The sequence below is a fragment of the Nematolebias whitei genome, chromosome 3 (assembly GCF_014905685.2).
Source record: "Nematolebias whitei isolate Nwh7 chromosome 3, NemWhi1, whole genome shotgun sequence".
Taxonomy (NCBI): Eukaryota; Metazoa; Chordata; class Actinopteri; order Cyprinodontiformes; family Rivulidae; genus Nematolebias; species Nematolebias whitei.
Window position 1 is genome coordinate 10425750 of NC_056500.1, and position 20228 is coordinate 10445977.

A 20228-nucleotide genomic window follows, 5' to 3' on the forward strand; every position below is an offset into this window, starting at 1 on the left:
AACTCTCTTTCACTTCACTATGATCTTCTGTTTATATTTTTGTTTATAAAAGGCTTTTTAGGATCAATTTAACTGTTAAACTCAGTAAAAAAAAATTAAAACAAAAACACTAATCCTCGGTTTTTATTATATTCATTTAACCTTTATTTATACAGGTTAATAAGCCCATTGAGCCTCGGGGACCCATTTACAAGAGAGACTTGATTTTAACAAAGAGTGATGACAACAATAGACAATCATAAAATAAAGCATTGAGAAGAACAAATTAAAGAAAATGGTATTAAAAAAACAAAAAAACGAAACAAAAACAGTTAGGTTGTAAAGCGATGTAGAAAACTAAAAACAGGAACGTGTCCATGTTGGTATTTGCCAGGAACTTAGCAGATATTTGAAGCCACTTATGGAGCTTCTTATATCTTATCTTCATCTTTATTTAATAGTAAATTTAATTATGAATGACTTTTAATTTCTATTTTCTAATGAAAAGCTAAAAGTACAAACAAAAGAAGACAAAAATAAAGCAAGTATAAAGCTGGTTAAACAAAACGTTGTTTAATAAAGTTAGTAGCTATTACTTTTTAAAATAAATGCTATTTTTTAGCTTCCATGAGAAGAATATTTGTATATTAACTTAAATATTTTGATAAGTACAAAAGTTACAAAAATCAATGCAGCTCATCTCCTAAATGATCTGAAGATTATATGAATGACTTAAAATGGTATGCAGAAAGTAGATGGCACATTCCCACAACAATACAAGTAAATAAAATGTATGACTTCCACTCTGACACGTCAAAGTAAGTATGTGGGTGTAAATGATCAGTGAACTGATCAGTATATTAATATTTATGCTGTCTTGAATGCACTTTCCTTTCACATTCCTATGCAGGCAGATGGGTGACACATGCAGTAAGTACAGTTCCTCAGTGAACACAGTCAACCCGGAAGAATAAACAGACTGTGTCTTAATTATCAATCCAAAATACATCTCCCTTGGTTACATTTGTGTTCAAGTATGGATTACAACATTTCAGCTCACCAAGAATGACTGTGTGCTTTCTGACAATGAGAAGTGCCTCAAACATTGTTTTATTGAAGATCTGTATGAACAAATAAAGGCTCGGCTATTTTGTGTCATGTTTGCTCCAAGTTATGTGCAGAAAGTGTCAAGAGAATAAGCTTAGGCCAAAGCCAAACACATTCATCAAAAAAAAATTATGGTTTGTATTGTATGCATTTGGTAAACTCTCTGTAAGGGGTGTGTATGTGATCAAGTACCTGTAGTTAACAAAGAGAATCTTATCTGCAATCAGATCTGTGGACTCGTTTACAGCGTACTGTATTGATGGTACTCAGCAGCTGCAAGGTGGCAGCTGTCAAGCTTTGTGCACACACAGAGCAGGCTATAAATTATTTAGACTCCAGGTTAAAGATTGCTCCCAGGCCTGAGGTCATGCCTTTTCTGCATGTACACCATCTATCTTCGCTGTTGTCCCACCTGGATGCTGTGTTTCTCTGTGCAGCAACATAGCAGGTTGTCAGCCCTCCCCTTCATATGGCTCACAACGCACCTTGTGTGTGAGCAGATTTTCTGCTTACTCACCAACCTTTAGGCTGACAACTGCAAGGATCTGCAGTGGGGCACAGACACACATCAGTGCACATGAAGTCCTGCTTTGTGCATGCTTGTAAAATGTAGGTCATAAAGAGCACAGCACTGGTAAATTTTAAGTGAATTTAATGTGAAAATCTAATTTATTCGTGAAGGTATTTTGTTAGATTATCTTGTTTATTTTTATTAAATTGTGTTTCATTTATTCTTGATTTATTCATCATTATAAATTTTCTTTTATTTTCATGTTCTTCATTATTCTAATAGTTTTTAAAGCGTCGTATAAAACAGTGTCTTGCCTTTAAAAAGCCCTTTACAGGTATGTCGAAGAAAAGACTGTGAGAGGGCATTAAAGCTTTATTTTTAAACAGGGCGGAACCAATAGTCAGTGGACTTTACGGACGAAATTTTGTGACGCACAGAAGGCGGGACTTTCTACAGATTGACTTGCGCTGGACAAATGGGAGCGCTGAAAAATACCAACGATTAAAAAAAAACAGAAAAGAAAAGAAAACAGCATGGGTAGTAGGAAAGATCAAATAGTGGGTTTAATTCTTTTCAATGAAGGGTTCGTAGAACATGAGTTAAATGTTAGGCTGTCAGTATTTATCTGCTAAAATTACTTTAGTTCGTCTGATACAAGCTAGCAGGTGAAAGGAGTGTTGGCTCGTTGTTGACAGGATGCTGCCACTTTCTTCTGCTTATCGTGGGATATTCAGAGCTGCGATTCTCAAACTTCAGACAAGGTTTATCTTATATTTCAAGTTGACCTAATATTACTAAACTCCGCTAATAATGATTGAAAGATATCTGGTGTTCGTATGTTATCGGGTTTAATTTTCTATTATTCTATGGACCATGTTTGGTTAATTTTTTTTCGTGCAAAGTGTTGGTAAATATTAACACTTTCCTATAACAGTGACTCTTAAAGACCCTTTATTTGCATAATTTTGCTCGGTGTAAAATATATAAGTGCAAAAGTTATTTAATTCTCATCAGTTCTTTATACCTTGCTTCCAAGAAGCTTTGTTGTAAACTTTTAAAATGTTTCCATCAATAGTTCCCTGGACTTTCTTAAGCATTTTATGTTTGGCTGCTGATGTAGTGACATGTCTAACAATTCAAATTAATAATCCAAGGCCATCTCTTATCTCCAGAAAAAGCCTCTGTCTCCTCCGTCTCCTGTCTACTTGTGATGGAGTACAGGTTGGGCTGGCGGATGCGGACACCATCTTTGCGTTGTCATCAGGTCATGGCAGGTGTGGGGTGGCTGTGGTACGTGTCAGTGGTCCTGCCTCAGCTTCAGCCTTAAGGTCTATGGTTGGGCTCACACACTGCCTGCCTCCTCCACGAACCGCCCTGTTACGTAGCATCACAGACCCCTGCTCCAAGGAAGTGCTGGACCGTGGACTTGTCCTGTGGTTTCCAGGTGAAATAAATACAGTTACAATTCATTTATGGTCAGCATTACTTAGTTTTCAGTGTCCCGCAAGATTGTTTCATTTTACATGTCCAAGATTTAATCAGTCTTTAATTTTATATATCACTTTGTATTGGCTTTACTTTGCTACGTAGATTTGATCCTTTCAGGAAAATTATGTAAGTCAAACATTAATGTATGTACATGTCCGAGACAAATGGAGTTCTGTATTATGTTGAATGTAACATCAATATAAATCATAGTTTTTTATCCTTCTCTCATTCCAGATATCCTCTTATGTTCACAATGGTTTGAATTTTCAAGTCTTTTTGGTGTCATCCACTTACATTGTTAATAAAATAAAATAAGAGGGGGAGTGGTGGCGCAGAGGTTAGAGAGGTGGGCTTGTGATCTGAAGATCGCCGGTTCACGCCCCGGCCCCGACAACATCAAAATTGTGGGTGGGGTAGGTGAAACACCCACACTTGCCCCCACCCTCATTCGCCCCACTCTGGGCCCATGAGCAAGGCCCTTAACCCCCACCATGTGCTCCCTAAACAGGTCTCTCTTGAAAATGAGTTCTCGTGGCTCAATGAGACTAACCTGGATAAATAAAGGCTAAATGAAAAAATATATATATATATATGAGTAGCACATTTTGAACAAAGATCAGATACTAAACTTTATCTCAAAAGTGTAAGGAGTGTAGGCTTATTATTCAAATAGCTTCAAATAGCTAAAGAATACTGTTAATATTATTCTTCTGCTTTTGTCATCAGGTCCTCATAGTTTCACAGGAGAAGACAGTGTAGAGTTTCACATCCACGGTGGTCCTGCTGTCACTACTGCTGTTTTACAGGCTCTAGGTAAAAACTTTAACTGATACATATTTATTGAAAAAAAGGCATCATAAACAAATTTAAACTTTTATGTGGTCATCATCCCTTTCAGTGTACCAACGTATATGCCTCTAGCTTCAATTTCCCAAGCTGTAAGCCTTCAAAAGATTTATTAACACCCTATCTGGTCAAGTCATGTGACCATCTTTGCATGACTGAAAAGAGAAAACATGCCACATCACATGCATTTCTATTGCTAAGATGCTTAAAATAATTGCACTGGCAGGCATAGCAATCCGTTTGTGATGGGCAAATAATGTTTCACTGTAGTCCCCCTATTTGTGAGTTAGAGGGCAGTGTTGTATAATGCAAAGCAAAAAGCCTCCAAGCATTTATGTATTGGGAGATTTTTATTATTCAAGAACATTTATGTGACACGTTACCTATACAGTGTTGGTCAAATTATCTCCAGCTACTGTAGTTTACAGTATTTATTATAGCTCAAAACCTCTATTTCCCAAATGGTTTTGTGTTTTAATCTTCTGCTAATGAGATTTGAAAAATGGTTGAGAGAACAATACTCGCATGACCTACAATAACCTGCAGATGTGTTTGTTGTCATGCCCAGTGAACCCCGAGTCACATCCTGGCACTATGGTTGATCCTGCTCTGTGTGTGTGCGTTTTGTGCGCACTATCGAAGCATACGTTGAACCGTTCTTTTTTTTTTCATGTTTTTGTTTGTGTGCATGTATGTTTTGCAGGAAGCGTGCCTGGCATGAGGCCTGCTGAAGCTGGGGAGTTCACGCGGAGGGCTTTTCAGGCAGGGAAGCTGGATTTAACAGAGGTGAGTTAGAGAAGCGTGCAAAACGTGATGAATCTGATTTGTGCTTGTTTGTGTGCCATGAGCTTTTTGGAGTTGTGTTAGCCTACAGGGTAAGAATTAAGTTGGGTCAAAACTGAACAGAGATTTCAATATGCAAAATGTAAACAGAACAAATTCACATTTTCACATATTTGCCCTTTGGCATTTGGATCATTGTATTGTCAAAGGTTCATGCATAAATTCAACTACTGGGCCTCTGCAGAGTCATGCTTTCAGGTATTCAAATATTCAAACTCATGCATTAAACACCTCTGCTGTCAGTGTATTATTCTTGTTTACAGTGAATTGAATATACAAGTATAAGCTGCTGAAAACTCTGTTTATGAAAGTAAAGAGCACAATGCAGAGAACAAAAAAACAATAATAAATATATATATATATCTCTTTTTGTATATTTCTCTATCTCTCTTTTTATATATATATATATATACACACGTGTATGTGTGTGTGTGTGTGTATGTATGTATGTATACATGTATACGTGTGTATGCGTGTATGTATACGTGTATATATACGTATGTATGTATGTATGTATGTATGTATATATATATATATATATATATATATATTATATATATATATGCACACACATATATATTTAATACGTGTTATAAAGTATAAAAATAGTTAATTTCCCTGAAATATATTGACAAATAAAATACAAAGCAACAGCAGGTAACAGTTATTTCAAACTACCGGTAATGGAAAGCATTACAATTTTACAACCAATAGTCTTTTAATGATTATTGACTCTTCAAATAAGATAAAAATATTTATTTAAATACTGTTTATGAACATAAATAAACATAAATATTTCCTATTATAAATCTACCATTCTGCGTGTAATATACTCAGGCTGCTGTTTAATATACTGTATTATTTTACATTATTAGTGTTTAGCGTATATTATATATATTTAGCATATCATTTAGCATTCGTCTAGCATATATCAGTGTATATCTTAGATCCTTATATACTTTTTCTTTTTATACTTCATATTTTTGCTATTTTTGGGTGTAACTGGGACCTTGAGCACACAATTTCATTCCACCTCATGTACCACATGTGATGCGAATGACGATAAAGAACCTTGACCTTGTAACTCTTTTTGAAGGTGGAGGGCCTCAGGGATCTGATCCACGCAGAGACCGAGGCTCAGCGGAGACAAGCTCTTAGACAGATGTCAGGAGAACTGGGACGACTTTATCAGGACTGGAGCCACAAACTGAAGCGAGTAAGTCTTCTGTTGCATATGAAAATGTTTGCATTATGGATTGTAGTTTGTGCTGCAGCAGCCAGTCCAGTCATATCAGAGGCCCAGGTTTTTAGTCACATTTTGAGTTCATTTTTATTTCTAATGCTGAAATAAAAAAAAAGATCAATGTCCTTTTTAAATGGCATAATAAACTTTTGATTAAACTGACGAACAGCAGAAACGTACACATTTATGTCTTTTGTGCAGGATTTATTCAACTGTGCTCAAACAGATTGATTTATTTGGTTTTAGAATCAAAGCACTGCTCTTCATTTGAACCAACGTTGACCAGTTTTAATCCTGAACCAAATTCTCTGTGACTCGGTGGTTGCTTGGTGGTCCGTCTTGTAATCCTGAGGTTTGAGCCCAGGTTGAGTCAAGAAAGGCATCCCGTGTAAAACAAATTGCCAATGTTTTCATGTGAGTTCACTCGCTGTGGTGACCCCTGAAGAAAGGAGCAGCCAAAAGAAACTTACTTACTGTGACTCGTAGTTAGAGCTGCCGTCCTCCAACATGAACCTGTATTTTTTTATAAAGTACTTTTCCATATGAAAATAAAATAGGAAGCCATTGGTGCAACAATAATAAGTTTGCATAGAGTAAAGTAATATCGGTCTCTAATCTGATTTTCAGTTTCCCCCTCATCTGAAGATAAATGTTGTTGTTTAAAGTAATATGCTGCACAGGAATGACCTCTTGTACCTGTTGTATTGCAGCCAAACTCCAGACAAAATCTTTTTGTTAAGTGAGCAGAAAGTTGCGTAGAGGGAGCTCGTGTTTCCTCCATCACGTCATTCCTGTTTGGACAACAATATTCTGAATGAGCATCAAAACAGAAGCAAGCAAAGCCTCCAGAATGTTCCCTGATGAGATTTTGGAAAGAACCAGTTTGTTCTGCTCTATAGTTCAGACCTCAAGGTTTTTGTACCAACACAATGCTGTAGCTTTTTTTTTTTTTTTTAATCTGTACAGCTGCCTTTAAGGGAGTAACAGACTTCCTGTTTTCATGTTGCTGCAGTACATGTGGTACGTGTGTTTGTGTGTAATACTTAGAGTTAAAAAAAAATAACACATGGCAACATGCACTCCATACTCAGCTAAACGTTAATGATTTATTAATACATATACTTATCCTCTAAACATTTTAAAGACATAAGTTTGACTATATTGCTTTTTTAATGTTTAAAGGTCAGTAAACACAAAAGCTCTTTGTACTTCTGTTCTTGCAGCTGAGATATTCTATTTTCTGAAGAAAACGAAATCAAAAAAGGTCCATCGTTGCAGCTAACAAATCCTTAAAATGTTCCATCTTTTAGCATCTATGAGTTGTGTTTGGATTCATAATTAGTGCCATACTTTGTACCAACTACACCTGCCATGTACTGTTATTCTTATCTGTAATGTGTCATGTGTAGGTTGTATGTAAAGGTGGCCACAAAGTACAGTGTCCTTAAGGGAAGCAAAAAGGAAGAGTTAATTTGATGCTGCTGTGAAAATCTGCACTAGCAGTTAGCAGTTATTGCTGCCAGTGCTTTGTAATAAAATGATAAACACTCATTTTAGTTTGTAATATTAAAGCCCTCTTCATATTTACTGCTTTTCTCTCTAAAATTGGTCACAAATGAGCACTAATATTTGTCTTATTTACATTTAAACCTGATAACGGTGAACTTTTTCCCACTTTTGCTGTTGTAGTGATACAGTACAGAAGGTCAGTGACCACAGCTGAACATTTCATCTCAGTGGAAGGTGGCCAAAGCTTCTCGCACTGTGAGCTGTTTTGGCACCAGGGCTGAGCGACCGATCCAGGTGTTCTCCCCGGAGAAGCTTTGTTGAGCTGCTTGTCAGCGGCTTTAATTTCTTAGAAGCGATTATTCCAACAGCCTGTCATTATTTTGAGCTCAGCCTTCTGAGAACGCAGTTAATCAGAAGTATGCAATCTGTATGATGACAGGGGTCAAATCTCTATGTGACACCGTAACAATGCTACCTTTTTAACCACTGGCTTCCCATGTTACTGAACGGGCCAAAGTGCTGGAGTCGGATGCTTCCTGTTTTTCTACAGCTATACTGCTATTGTGTGTATGTCCCACAATATTAGATTGTGTTTTAATGGAAATATTAAAGTGATTTTCCTCATGCAGTTTAGATTAAGATCAATGGCAAACAGGTTGCAGTGAGGCAAAGCTGCAGCGAGGCAAAGCTGCAGCTGGCGAGTTCAGGTGGGGTCTTGAAAAATTAGTTTTGTTTTAGTGTCTAAAAGATCTGTTGATCAGATACGTACAGTACAAGGTTCATCATTCTTTAAAACATCTGCTGCCTTTCATCTACAAGTTTTAGATGTATTACAACCAAAGTCTCAAATGTAAAGTGCTTCCCTTATACCTAAAGAGGAGTTACTCAAAAATAACTGAAATTCAGCCGATTTCTCCTGAGAATACAGGTTAATAATTAAGTCTTTTGTGTGTTGGCAGGTATTATTATTATTAAAGACAATATTGTATGCCATTTATATATTTTAAATCCCAGCCTTGTCAGAAGTGGGCATTTAAAAAACTTTATTCGGAAGATATAATCGCAGTTATCCTCTTAAACTCAACAGACCACAGTTAAAGTTCATGATAGCACAACTAAAAAAGACTAAAATATGTTTTACTGTATTTGGAAAGGTTGCTAAAATAAAACGTTCTTTATAAAAGAACGTACCGTGGTGCAGTTCCAGTTCAAGCTTGCAGTGTTTCAGTAGTTCCCAACCCTGGTCCCTGAGGAACACCATCCTGCATGTTTTAAATGGTAAAATGGACTGTACTTATATAGCGCCTTTATATCTTATCAAGACACTCAAAGCGCTTTACACTACAACCTGTGTCCTCATTTACCCATTCATACAGCTCTACTAGATCTCTACAAAGCTAATTGAACAAATCATTCTAAAGAGACTAATCGATGCTTGAGATCACATTCATACACCGATGAGACACACATCAGAGGCTATGAGGATTTCATTGTCTTGCTCAGAGACACTTCAGCATGTAACTGCTGGTGGATTCGAACCCCTAACTCTTGCATTGGAGGACGACCGCTCTAACCACTCAGCCACAGCCGCCCGTTTTAATTGTTCCCCTGGTCCAACCCACCTGATACAGTGATTTAATTACTTCTTCTGGTTTTGCAGAAGCCTGTTAATAACCTGTCCATTCAAATCTGGTGTGTCAAAGCAGGAAACAACTAAAACTTGCAGGATGGTGTTCCTCAAGGACCAGGGTTGGGAACCACTGTAATGTACCTGAACAAGCCACAGGACTTCTTCAACAATGTCATCTGGACAGATGAGACCAAAGTGGAAAATGTCTGACCACGAAACAACATTATGTTTGGAGAAAAACCAAACGGCATATCAGCACTGATGCTTGACACCAGTTAATAAGCATGGTGGTGGGGGTCTGATGATTTGGGCTTGTTTTGCTGCCGAATACTTTGCAGTTGTTTAGTTGGCAATGAGCTCGACTCAAACTGGTTCGTGCAACAAAACATTTGTCCAATGCGCAGCAGCAAATCTGCAACAGAATAACTTCAGTCTGTACCAGAACCGGACTGGAATGCTGCTGGGGGGTAAGTGCTGGGAAACTTTAAATAAAAACATGGACCAGATTTTCTTCACAATGGTGTGAGAAATTAATACGATCATAAAGAAGATGATGACCTAGCAGTTGGAGCAACACAGGTTTCTACAAGTCACTGAATTATGGGCTGCACTCATTTTATCACATTCTGCTGCGTTTTGACTTGATTTTTGTCACAGAGTCACACAGTACAATATTTAATGGGCTGTTGTTCATCTCATCTATTGCTAATTTATGACAGTATTATAAAATATATTTCCTCTCTTTTTTTTGTCGCAGTGTCTAGCCCACGTTGAGGCTTTTATAGACTTCAGCGAGGATGAGCTCATTGAGGACGGAGTCTTAGATCGAGGTGTGTTTTCATGCTGACGTCTGGGCTAATAAACAACAGACAAGTTATCCTCAGGGTTATAAACAGAACTGGAGACCAATACAGGCTTTGCTTTTATCTTGGAAAAGAAAATTACGAATAATTGTTTCTATCAGGGTTACTGGGACCAACCTTGGACATGAAGCTCCTCAGAAGACCACGTCTTTAGACAATGTGAAAAGCATTAATCTTTCCTTTAAAAATAATCTCAGGAACATTGTGTCAGCAGCACCAAAATGCCCAAACATTCTCTTAAGTGCCAGATTTCCCAGACTCTCCCTGTCTTTGTTTGTGCTACTGAGGGATTTTCCTTTTTTGAATCTGTATCCTGCTGTCTGGAGTTATCAGATCTCTTTAGAAGACTTAAAAAGATGTGAAAATTCAAAAACAAAGCAAGAGTTGGAAACAGTTGTTTCCATTAGTGGCACAGAATAGAACGCCACGTCTCAGAGGAGCAATTAATTATAGACTTGTTTCAAAATATATCAAAAGTTGGCATAAATCCTCTGTTTTCACCTACGTCAAATTATCTGCATGTGTTGCAGCATTTGTGGCAGGAATTACTGTGCTTAAATCAAACAGAAATGTCAGGAAATTATTGTATGGTTTGAAAGAAAAAATATTGTTGACTCAAAAACATCTTAATGCTCTGGTCTCATCGGGAAAGTCCATGATCCATGAAACCCAGACAAATGAACCAAATACCAAAGAGCAGAATTCATGTATTTATTCTTTGTCATGTGTCGTTCCCTTCAGATTATTTTTGTCTTTCTCCTCTTCCAGTGGACACTTCAGTGTCCGATCTGCAGGCAGAGATTGAGCAGCACCTGAAAGATGAGAGGAGAGGGGAGAGGCTTCGCAGCGGAGTCCATGTGGTCATCGCAGGAGCCACCAACGCAGGGAAAAGTAGCCTTCTCAACACTCTCTGTAAGAGCCAAGAACTCGACTGCACAGACACAAACACACAGAGGAAGGGATTAGGATTAAAAGAAGAAAGCAACGTTTACAAATTTGGACCTCCTTGTTGAACCTTAAAGCTGGCATCTGATGTTTGTAACGAATAAACCAGTATCGGTCATTTAGAAGCAACATGAACTCAGAAAAGTGTGATTATTTTAGAGTAAATAGTGTCCTTCATGCTCAGGAAAACAAGCGGTACACAATGTCCCCCGTCACCGAGTAGTGAATGTTTGTAGTTTTAGAAATAGGTGTTTTTCTGGACTGGAACTGAACCGCAAGTAAACCGTAATGTTGTTGGTGCAAGATATTCAAGTGTGTAGGAGTTGCACTGTAAAAGAATATAGATGTTTGTTTGTTTTTATTTTGCTTGTCTGAGTTGGCAAAGAGTGATAGATCCTAGTGAGGGGAGGGAGTGATTTTATCCACCACCTGGCACAATGATGGAGCTAGAGGGTGGCCAGTGGTGGCCTTGGCCACCATGGATTAATCTTCATCCACCGCAGTCATTTGAGGAAACTATATTTTTAGGCAATATAAATACTTTAAAGCATAGTCGGTTTACATATATATGTGGTGGTGGCCATCTTGGATTTTGATGTGGCATCCTGATGATTGATAGTGACCTTTCTTACACCAAGATGCAGCCACACAACAAATAGAAGTCGAAACCACTTATTTCCAAGTTATCCAGCTCACTGGACGGACAGACGGAGGATGTTTCTAATTCTCCTCGGCGCTCTGCAACGGGAGACAATAAACGTTTCCTTTACAGATAGGATTAACTGAAGGAAATTAAATCTACAGCCCGACTCTGAGATAACACACTGAATTTCTGCTATGATCAGGAGTGCAGTTGCTTTTTCTAATAAAAAGGTAATTTCATAACGTTATACCATGATCCCTTTATATTGCTCGCTGCCTAAAGGCAAAGGCAGAGCAATAATATTTTGTCTGTCTGTTACCGAAATATGTCGCTGACCACTGGACAAAATTTAATCTAAGTAAAGAACAAACACTTGCTGAATGCACATCTACAACTATGTCTAATATTTTGGAGCCAACTCATCTTTAAATGTTTTATTTGATTCACCTTTACTTACATTTGTATTTTTGTTGACACAACTGGTGTCAGCTTAATGAGACCCTTGTGTTTAAACACGATGTTTGTTTGAGATCTCGTTTCCTGGACTCATTTAGAATCGGTTTATTTACTGTAAACGCCCCAGAGCAGAAGCTTGGCAGGGGATCATCGAAGCTTCCCATCAGAATAATGAGTGTTTTTTGAATGAAATCAGATTGTCCTGTCCTGTTCAGGCCTCCTAAACAAACAGCAGGGAGGATTATGGGACGAAGATTACATAATGATGAATTGGACACACGTGTATAGAGGTCCTCAGATGAAAACAAAGCAGCTCAAAATAAATTTTTGCGTATCACCCAATGAACACAAACTTTGATTTGGACTATTGAACAGTCTTTTAATACGTCCCCACTTTATGCCACTGCAACAGCTTGACCTACAGACCGAGCAGGACTTCTGAAGATACTATAAGTCATGTGAGGAGAAATGAGTCGGAGCTGTTTCCTTCTCATCCCACCGACAAACAATAAGACTGAAGTTTGGGGAATTTGAAGGTTAAGATAACATGTTGACCTGTTTACCATCAGGTGATTGTTGAGTGGATGTTGCAACATGGTTGGTGAGAGCAGTGCTGTCAGACACAAATCCAGATGTTTAAAAATACAAACCGGATTCCAAAAAAGTTGGGACACTAAACAAACTGTGAATAAAAACTGAATGCAATGAAGTGGAGATGGCAAATGTCAATATTTTATTCGTAATATAACATAGATGACAGATCAAAAGTTTAATCTGAGTAAATGTAACATTTTAAAGGAAAAATATGTTGATTCAAAATTTCACAGTGTCAACAAATCCCAAAAACGTTGGGACAAGTAGCAATAAGTGGCTGGAAAAAGGAAATTGAGCATATAACGAACAGCTGGAAGACCAATTAACACTAATTAGGTCAACTGACAACATGATTGAGTATAAAAAGAGCTTCTCAGAGTGTCAGTGTCTCTCAGAAGCCAAGATGGTAAGACGATCACCATTTCCACCATTGTTGCGCAGAAAGATAGTGCAGCAATACCAGAATGGTGTTACCCAGCGTAAAATAGCAAAGACTTTTAAGTTTTCATCATACATTCGCTCAGTTTAAACTTTTGATCTGTGATTTGTGTTCTATTCTGAATAAAATATTTGATGTCGACACCTCCACGTCATTGCATTCAGTTTTTATTCACAATTTGTCCCAACTTTTTTGGAATCCGGTTTGTGTGTGTGTATATATATATATATATATATATATATATATATATATATATATATATAAGGCATTTTAAACCCTTCCTACACTATTTCAATATTCTAAACAATGTTTCTAAACTGTAAACGCTCTTAAAGAGCACAGAATGTCATGATTTCAGCTCCCTGCCTCTGGCTGCACCCTTGGCCACGCCCACTTCTCCGCTCTGCACCATCTGCTGCAGGAGGAAGCTTTCCCCACAGCTGTGGGCTGCACACAGGTGCTAAATCATTTAAAATAATTTATTTTAAATAAAAAAATCCATGCCGATCATGCGGCTCATCCATCAATCAGCCGGTTGTGTGTCATGTCCAATCTTACTTTGAAAAACCGCGATAGAGCGAGTACGCGAAAAACGAATCACAAAGCAGTGAGGGACAACTGTATTTTATTCTTACAACCTTTTAAACAATGGGACTTTGATGACGTTAAATTGATCTTGTGTCTTTTTCACAGTAATTTGCTTCTATCAAGACTTCATTACAGTTGATAATAGTAGAATCATAGTTGAGTTTTTTGGAAGTAAATAATTTTAAATACCACCAGCTTTGTTTTTATTTCTTCCAGGCAAGAGACCTGCAGCTATTGTGTCTCCCATCGCTGGAACCACCAGAGACGTAGTGGAGACGGCGCTAGACATCGGGGGATTCCCTGTCCTTCTGAGCGACACAGCTGGCCTCAGAGATAGCTCAGACCTGGTGGAGCAGGAGGGGGTTCGCCGAGCCCGAGAGAGGTAGGAGAGAGAAGCTCACAATTTAAAAAAAAAAAGTAAAATAAAATAAAAACCTAATATATCCAATTACCTTATTTTCCTTTCAAAGTCATAAAAACTGACATGATGAAGAATTTAACCCATAATTAACACCACAAATTAGTTTGGAGAATGCAGCATGTTCTGGACAACAAAGAAAGGAAGAAATGAGTCTTTTCTGTAATGTCTGTGGAGATGCCACAGTTTATATTACTGCTGAGACGGGGTTATAAATACATGGGACAAATACACTCAGGAGGTTGCGTAACGAAGAGCCACCTTTACTTCTTGTTGAGTTTTTCTTTTCAAGAGACGTTTCCCGTGTGGTGGACGGACTGGACGTATGCATGAGGCGATTCACTGATAGCTCCGTCTTGTTTACATCAGGGACAAATACTTGATGCTTTATTATTTGCAAACGGGGAGAGGAAAACACTGCAGCTAATGAACACCACTAAAGTAACTTTGACTCAGTTTGTTGTACTAACCTATGTTTTATTACACAATGAGGAAAGGTTTTACAAGCAGAGGAGAAAAATGATCTGCAGTTAACAAAAAAAACAAATGCATTTTAGTAATATGATTAGAATGAATGAGCTCTTAGTGTAACTTTTAGTGTTTAGTCAATAAAATATGTATCTTTTCTCTGTACTTAATTTCATTTTTTTAATATAAATCTATATAAAGACCTGATCATAAAATACTACATTTTGGTGTAAAATATTGCTCTTTTTGGCATTATTTGGGTGATTAGATGACTATATAGGAAGGGCGGGCACTTTATGTTCTATAGGAAGCTTGTGTGTGGGGAGCAGGACAGAAGCTTGTGACCCGGGTCACTACAGGAAGGACGTGGTAAGAACAAGCATCCGCCGCCACTCCTGCTGCTACCTCACACTCAGATGGATGCAAGACGGAAATATTTCAAGTGCTTTTCATTCAGCGTTTATTTAGCTACCCAATATACTAAAATATCACAGGGGGTTCAAAAGTACTGCAGTAAAACTTGTGTTTCGTCTGGCAACAGTTTATTTAACCTTAACTGATGCAGACGTTGCATCCTGTCTTCATGTAAAAGTATAGCTCTGTTCTTAAAGGGTTAAAATATCCCTCTAAATAAAATCAACAAAACAACGTGTCAGGAAAATGGTTTTTAATGATTGTGATTGGATTTAACATACATTTTTTTTATTATTAATTAAAGCAAATTAAAAAAAATTGTGACATCAAGGCCCTGTTCATATCTGTCCTGGACAATCAGATTAGCTCTGATGGAAGCATTCACACCTGGCAGGTAAATACGTATCCCAAACATTTTTGCAATTGGATGTCAATTAAACATGTCTGCTGATGATTCTTTAAAAATTACTATACTTTCAAACATCTCAACTGTGTTATCATTTTAACGTTCTAACGGTTCAGAGCCATGTGAGTCACATTTGTGTTAGCTTTATCTCTTGATGCGTTTCATTACCTAACAGACACAGTATGATAACAATAAAAGTAATTAGTGTCCTCAGGAAAGACTGAAGATAAAAGAAAAATAAAGTCCACAATGTTCTGGCGTTCCTCAGCTGTTTTCTCTACAATTTAACTGTGAAGGTGACAACGTGTTTAATTATGTGCACACAATTCAACCTAACACTTCTTCTAGTTCTCAGACACACGTGACAGTGACCACTGCAGGTCCAATCAGCTCTAAAAACAATCAGAACAAACTAAAGAGAAACTCATCACACAGCATCCTATCTACTCTGATTTTTTTTTTTTTAAGATAAAACAGACATTTTTATTGAAAAAGATTTTGATTAACGCTTTTTAAAAACTGTTGTCCAAAAACCCAACAATGTTCAGTCATGTCACCTGGACAGTTTCTTTTTTTTTTTTGTTGAGAGATGTTTCGTCCTCCATCCAAAGGGCTTCATCAGTCTGAGGAATCACAAACTGTTTTCCTCTCTAAGCGGTACACTCCTACAGTGGACCAACCAGTTTGCTGGTGACAAGATGGTTTCTGGGGGCCGTCCTCTCCCCCGTCGACTCCTCACAGGCAACACAGCCAAAGAGGTTCAAGACATCAAAGTTCATGCTCAGTAATCCAGGTTAAAAAAAATCCAACAGTGTTCAGTCAGGTCATCTGGACAGTTTATTTCTGTGAGCCAAAAACAAATAAAAAAACAGTGCATCATCAGGATATTCCCAAGGACGACTTTATAATAATATTTGATCAGCTGACCGCTGAAACTAACTTCTTTTATTCACTCAACACATCTGCTGGCTTCCTTCCCTAGATAAATGACGTTACTTTTTTTTATGCATTTGAATGTTTTTGTGCAGTGCCCTGAGATAACTTCTGTTGTGACTTGGCACTATATATATAATAAACTGAACTGGATTATTTTTTTTACCCAGAGATGTTCAGATAATAACTCAGCTGTTTGTGTGGGCTCACATCAGTTCAGTAGGAGGCTCAGGATGGATTGTGTTCAGTGTTCAGACTTACACCGCCTATGAAGTTGATCCGAGTGAAAATGCTTTTGATGCACTGAGGCCATTTACACCTGTAATCAACGCTACTTCACTGCAAATCAAATTGCTAAATAAAGATGTAGCTTAACTCTGATCGGTGTCTAAAACTGAGTTTTGTTTCTGTATGCACAAAAACAAACAGAATTTAAGGTATTTGGGACAAAATATGTACAGTGTAGCTATAAGAAAACCACATTTGTGTGAAGCTAGTTGATATAAAATACTTGTTTTGCAAGATTGGACTCTGAAGCGGTGATTTGTCCTGCACCAGAAAGTTTGGATGCATCAGGATATGAAGAGTGGTTATATAAAACGTGTGTGTGCAGTTTTATGATCTGGGGCTGCTTCACATACCATGTCCTTGTTCAGCAATGTGATACAGCCAGAAAATAAAGTCAGGTGACAGCCTGAATAAGTTTAAATCAATAGTTCAATTTTTCACAATGACAATACCAGGGTTTGTTGTTTCCAAACTAGTTCAGAGAGCAGGAAATGTGTGTTTTACTCGGACTGGCTCACAGCACAGTCAGACCTTGGGAAAACGTGGGATGTGCTGGAGGACACGCCATCTTTCCTTTCCCAGCCTCATTACAAGATCTTAGCTTGAAAAAAATTAACGTTTTGATGTTGCATAAGCTCATCAAAACATTAGCTAAGGGAACAAATGCCACAAATCAAACTAAAGGTCACACAAAATACTGAGACTTTCTTGACTAGACGATGTAAATCTTTCGTGAAACAAATCAACAAAAGACAAGTTTATTTTCTGGAGTGCCTTCCTGTTTCATTATTGCCTGTATTTACCTACACTGAGAGTAAAATAAGTTGTGATTTCTACGTTTCCCAAAAACAAGATTAAACCGGAGTATGAGGAAAAACTACCCAGCGTGCCTCACGTTGAAGCTGAACCTGTTTTTGTTTCTCCAGGGTTCAGCTGGCTGATCTGACTCTGCTGGTTGTGGACTCCACCTGCGTCCCCTCTGACGTACAACGAGCTGCAGACTTCCTCTCAGACCACCTGAGGACTGTGTTGCCCTCCCTGACACAGCCCGAGACAGGTATTATATTTGATTCTTAACAGGTCTTTTACTGGTCTGTATGGTTGAAATAAAAATATTTTTGGAATATTTCAATTTATGTCTCATGGAGCAGAGTTTGACTATGTTTATAGGAATCCACCTTTTCTGTTGTACACCTACTGTGTTCAATAAAAGCAGTGCAGTAATTCTAAATATTTGCTCCACAAGTCTCACTGAGACTCTGCAGAACTAAAATAAAGAATGCAACGAAGTATCTGAAGTTTGTTTTGTTAGTGAGCTTGAAGTCCTCTCAGTGAGTCGGTGTGTGATTTGCTTATTTACCACGTCAAACTGCAGACCGGTGTCTCCTGGTGCTGAATAAGACTGATCTGTTACCTGAGGCTCAAACGGAGAAGCTAAAGCAGGAGCTGAGACGGGTCTCTGGACTTCCTGCTGTGTGTCTAATCTCCTGTCAGACCAACGAAGGACTGAAGGACTTCCTCACTGAGCTGCAAAACAATGTCAACACTCTGTGAGTACTTTTTTTAATCAAGATCTTTAAACCTAGTTGTTATTAAAATGGTGTGTCTCAGTCTGATCTACAAACTAAACCATAAACCTTAATGAGTGTTTTGTTGCTCTTTTTGTACTCTTTACGTCCTCTGTAGGTGTGGTGACCCTTTATCAAGTGCCCCCACCTTGACCCAGGCTCGCCACAGGGCCCATCTGCAGCAGTGTGTGGCAGCCCTGGTTCAGTACCAGCAGTTCAGAGACTTAGACCTCGCTCTGGCAGCGGAGGGCGTCCGCTTAGCCCTCACCAGCCTTGGGAGGATCACTGGTCGGGTCGGGGCGGAGGAGATCCTGGATATCATCTTCAAAGACTTCTGCATTGGAAAGTAGAGAACATCAAGTCCAGTAATCAGTCCGCGCAGAGAGGAAGACTCTCCAGTCTCACAGTACGAGTGAATAAACTGGAACACAAAGGGCACACCGCTGGCGTTTTGCCCGGCTGATATCTGCGCTCTTGGCTGCAGCGTTCTTCTCCTGAGGCCAAAAAAAATGTTTGCTTTGGCTTTTTTTTTTTCTGGCTGAAATAGTTTTAGGACGATGACAGTGCCTCAGGGGCCCAATATACTGAACAAGTGTTCGGCAAGTGTTAAGTCATCTTCTGAAATGTTTTCCAGACCTTTAATGGTTGAGCATTGTTCTCCAGAGGTACAAATTTATTGTTAAAACATTTTACATTAGGTCAGCAGCTGACCTCTCCGAGGAATATTCAGAGGTCAGAAATGTTTTTTTTACTTTTTCTGCTGAAATGTGTTTTAATGTTTCCTTAACTGAAGGTGGGGGAGGCGGTACAGTTTGCTGATATTAACTGAAAGAAAAAGCTTAACATCTGTAAAACTGACTGAGTTGAAGCCATTTTTGTGTTTGTAAAACTGCTTTGTTATGGCAGCCATCTTGAATCGGGTTGAACCAAATATTAATCAGCTGTAGACCCATACACCACAAATTAACCCTCTGTCTCGTAAGATAATTGATTTATTTTAAAGTGACTGAATCAGTGAGGGGTTTGTTTTGTTGTTTTTGCTCGTACAAGTTCAGGTGTATACTTTTGTTTTCATTATAAACTGCATTTTCTCTCCTGTTCTGCCCGTGAGATGATGGACGATAAAGCAGTCGTTGGAGTGACCCCTCTCATCCGCAGGAGAAGGGGGCGTTTTTGGAGACAAAGATCTCTGTAGCCTTTGTTCGCCTGTCAATCTGGCCTTCATCAAATATTTGTGTTTCTTTGTTGAACTCCTCACCCGCCTTCCCCAGTTGGTTTCTTCTGTCCCAGTCTCTGACGACATTTGTCCAGAGTGACTAATGTCTACGCCACCTGACCCTTCCTCTTTCCGCTTTGCCCCATCAACCCCCACCTCCGCCCCCCTCAGTCTCTTTCATGTTGTCCCTGATTAATTACAACTCGGCTAAAAGTGGCACTCATACAGATTTATGATCATCTCAGAACTATACTCGAAACCTTCCTTTAAGAGTGATGACATGCGGTGGATTTTCACTCAAACTTCTCACTCCTAAATAAGTAAATCTTGTCATTTTATTGCGCGTACTCTTCTGGTTACAGTTTTATACAGAGATTTATTTATTGCTCTTGTCTGTCAGTGTTTGTGTTTTTCATTTATTATCTTTACCTACTTCCTTTTCGGGTCACGGGGTTCACTGGGAGGCGGGGTACACCCTGAACAAGTTGCACGTCCATCACAACACACAGACGAACAACCATTCACTCTCTCACTCACACCTAGGGGTAATTAGGGTCACCAATCAGACTAACATGCATGTTTTTGGTGTGTGGGAGGAAACCATAGTACCAGGATAAAACCCGCACATGCATAGAGAGAACATGCAAACTCCACCCAAAATGGCCCCCGGTCGGGATTTGACACAGTGATCTTCTTGCTGAGAGGTGGCAGCCCTTCCAACTGTGCCACCGTGCCGTCGTTTGCGTTATCAGGAAAAAACAAATGAAGCATTGGGAGTTAATTAGGAAGCAAGACAACTTTCCATGTGGGATGTAGATTTGTAGCAGGGAAAG

At 38.6% G+C, this 20228-nt stretch overlaps 1 protein-coding gene across 1 annotated transcript; it reads left to right on the forward strand.

The window, feature by feature from the left end:
* The first annotated feature begins 2929 nt into the window (after nucleotides 1-2929).
* On the forward strand, nucleotides 2930-14233 carry gtpbp3 (GTP binding protein 3, mitochondrial). Its single transcript, XM_037697838.1, has 7 exons — nucleotides 2930-3041; nucleotides 3812-3898; nucleotides 4635-4717; nucleotides 5871-5990; nucleotides 9914-9986; nucleotides 10788-10931; nucleotides 13901-14233. The coding sequence occupies exons 1-7, from the start codon at nucleotides 2930-2932 to the stop codon at nucleotides 14068-14070; spliced, it is 789 nt and encodes a 262-aa protein (XP_037553766.1). The 3' UTR covers nucleotides 14071-14233.
* The last annotated feature ends 5995 nt before the right edge of the window (nucleotides 14234-20228 follow it).

Bases quoted from the DNA above. Each gene is read 5' to 3' on its own strand.
- gtpbp3 (XM_037697838.1), top strand. From the start codon at position 2,930: ATGGTTGGGCTCACACACTGCCTGCCTCCTCCACGAACCGCCCTGTTA. The intron at 5,991-9,913 runs GTAAGTCTTCTG...TTTTTGTCGCAG, and splicing joins GGAGCCACAAACTGAAGCGA to TGTCTAGCCCACGTTGAGGC. The intron at 10,932-13,900 runs GTAAGAGCCAAG...TATTTCTTCCAG, and splicing joins TAGCCTTCTCAACACTCTCT to GCAAGAGACCTGCAGCTATT.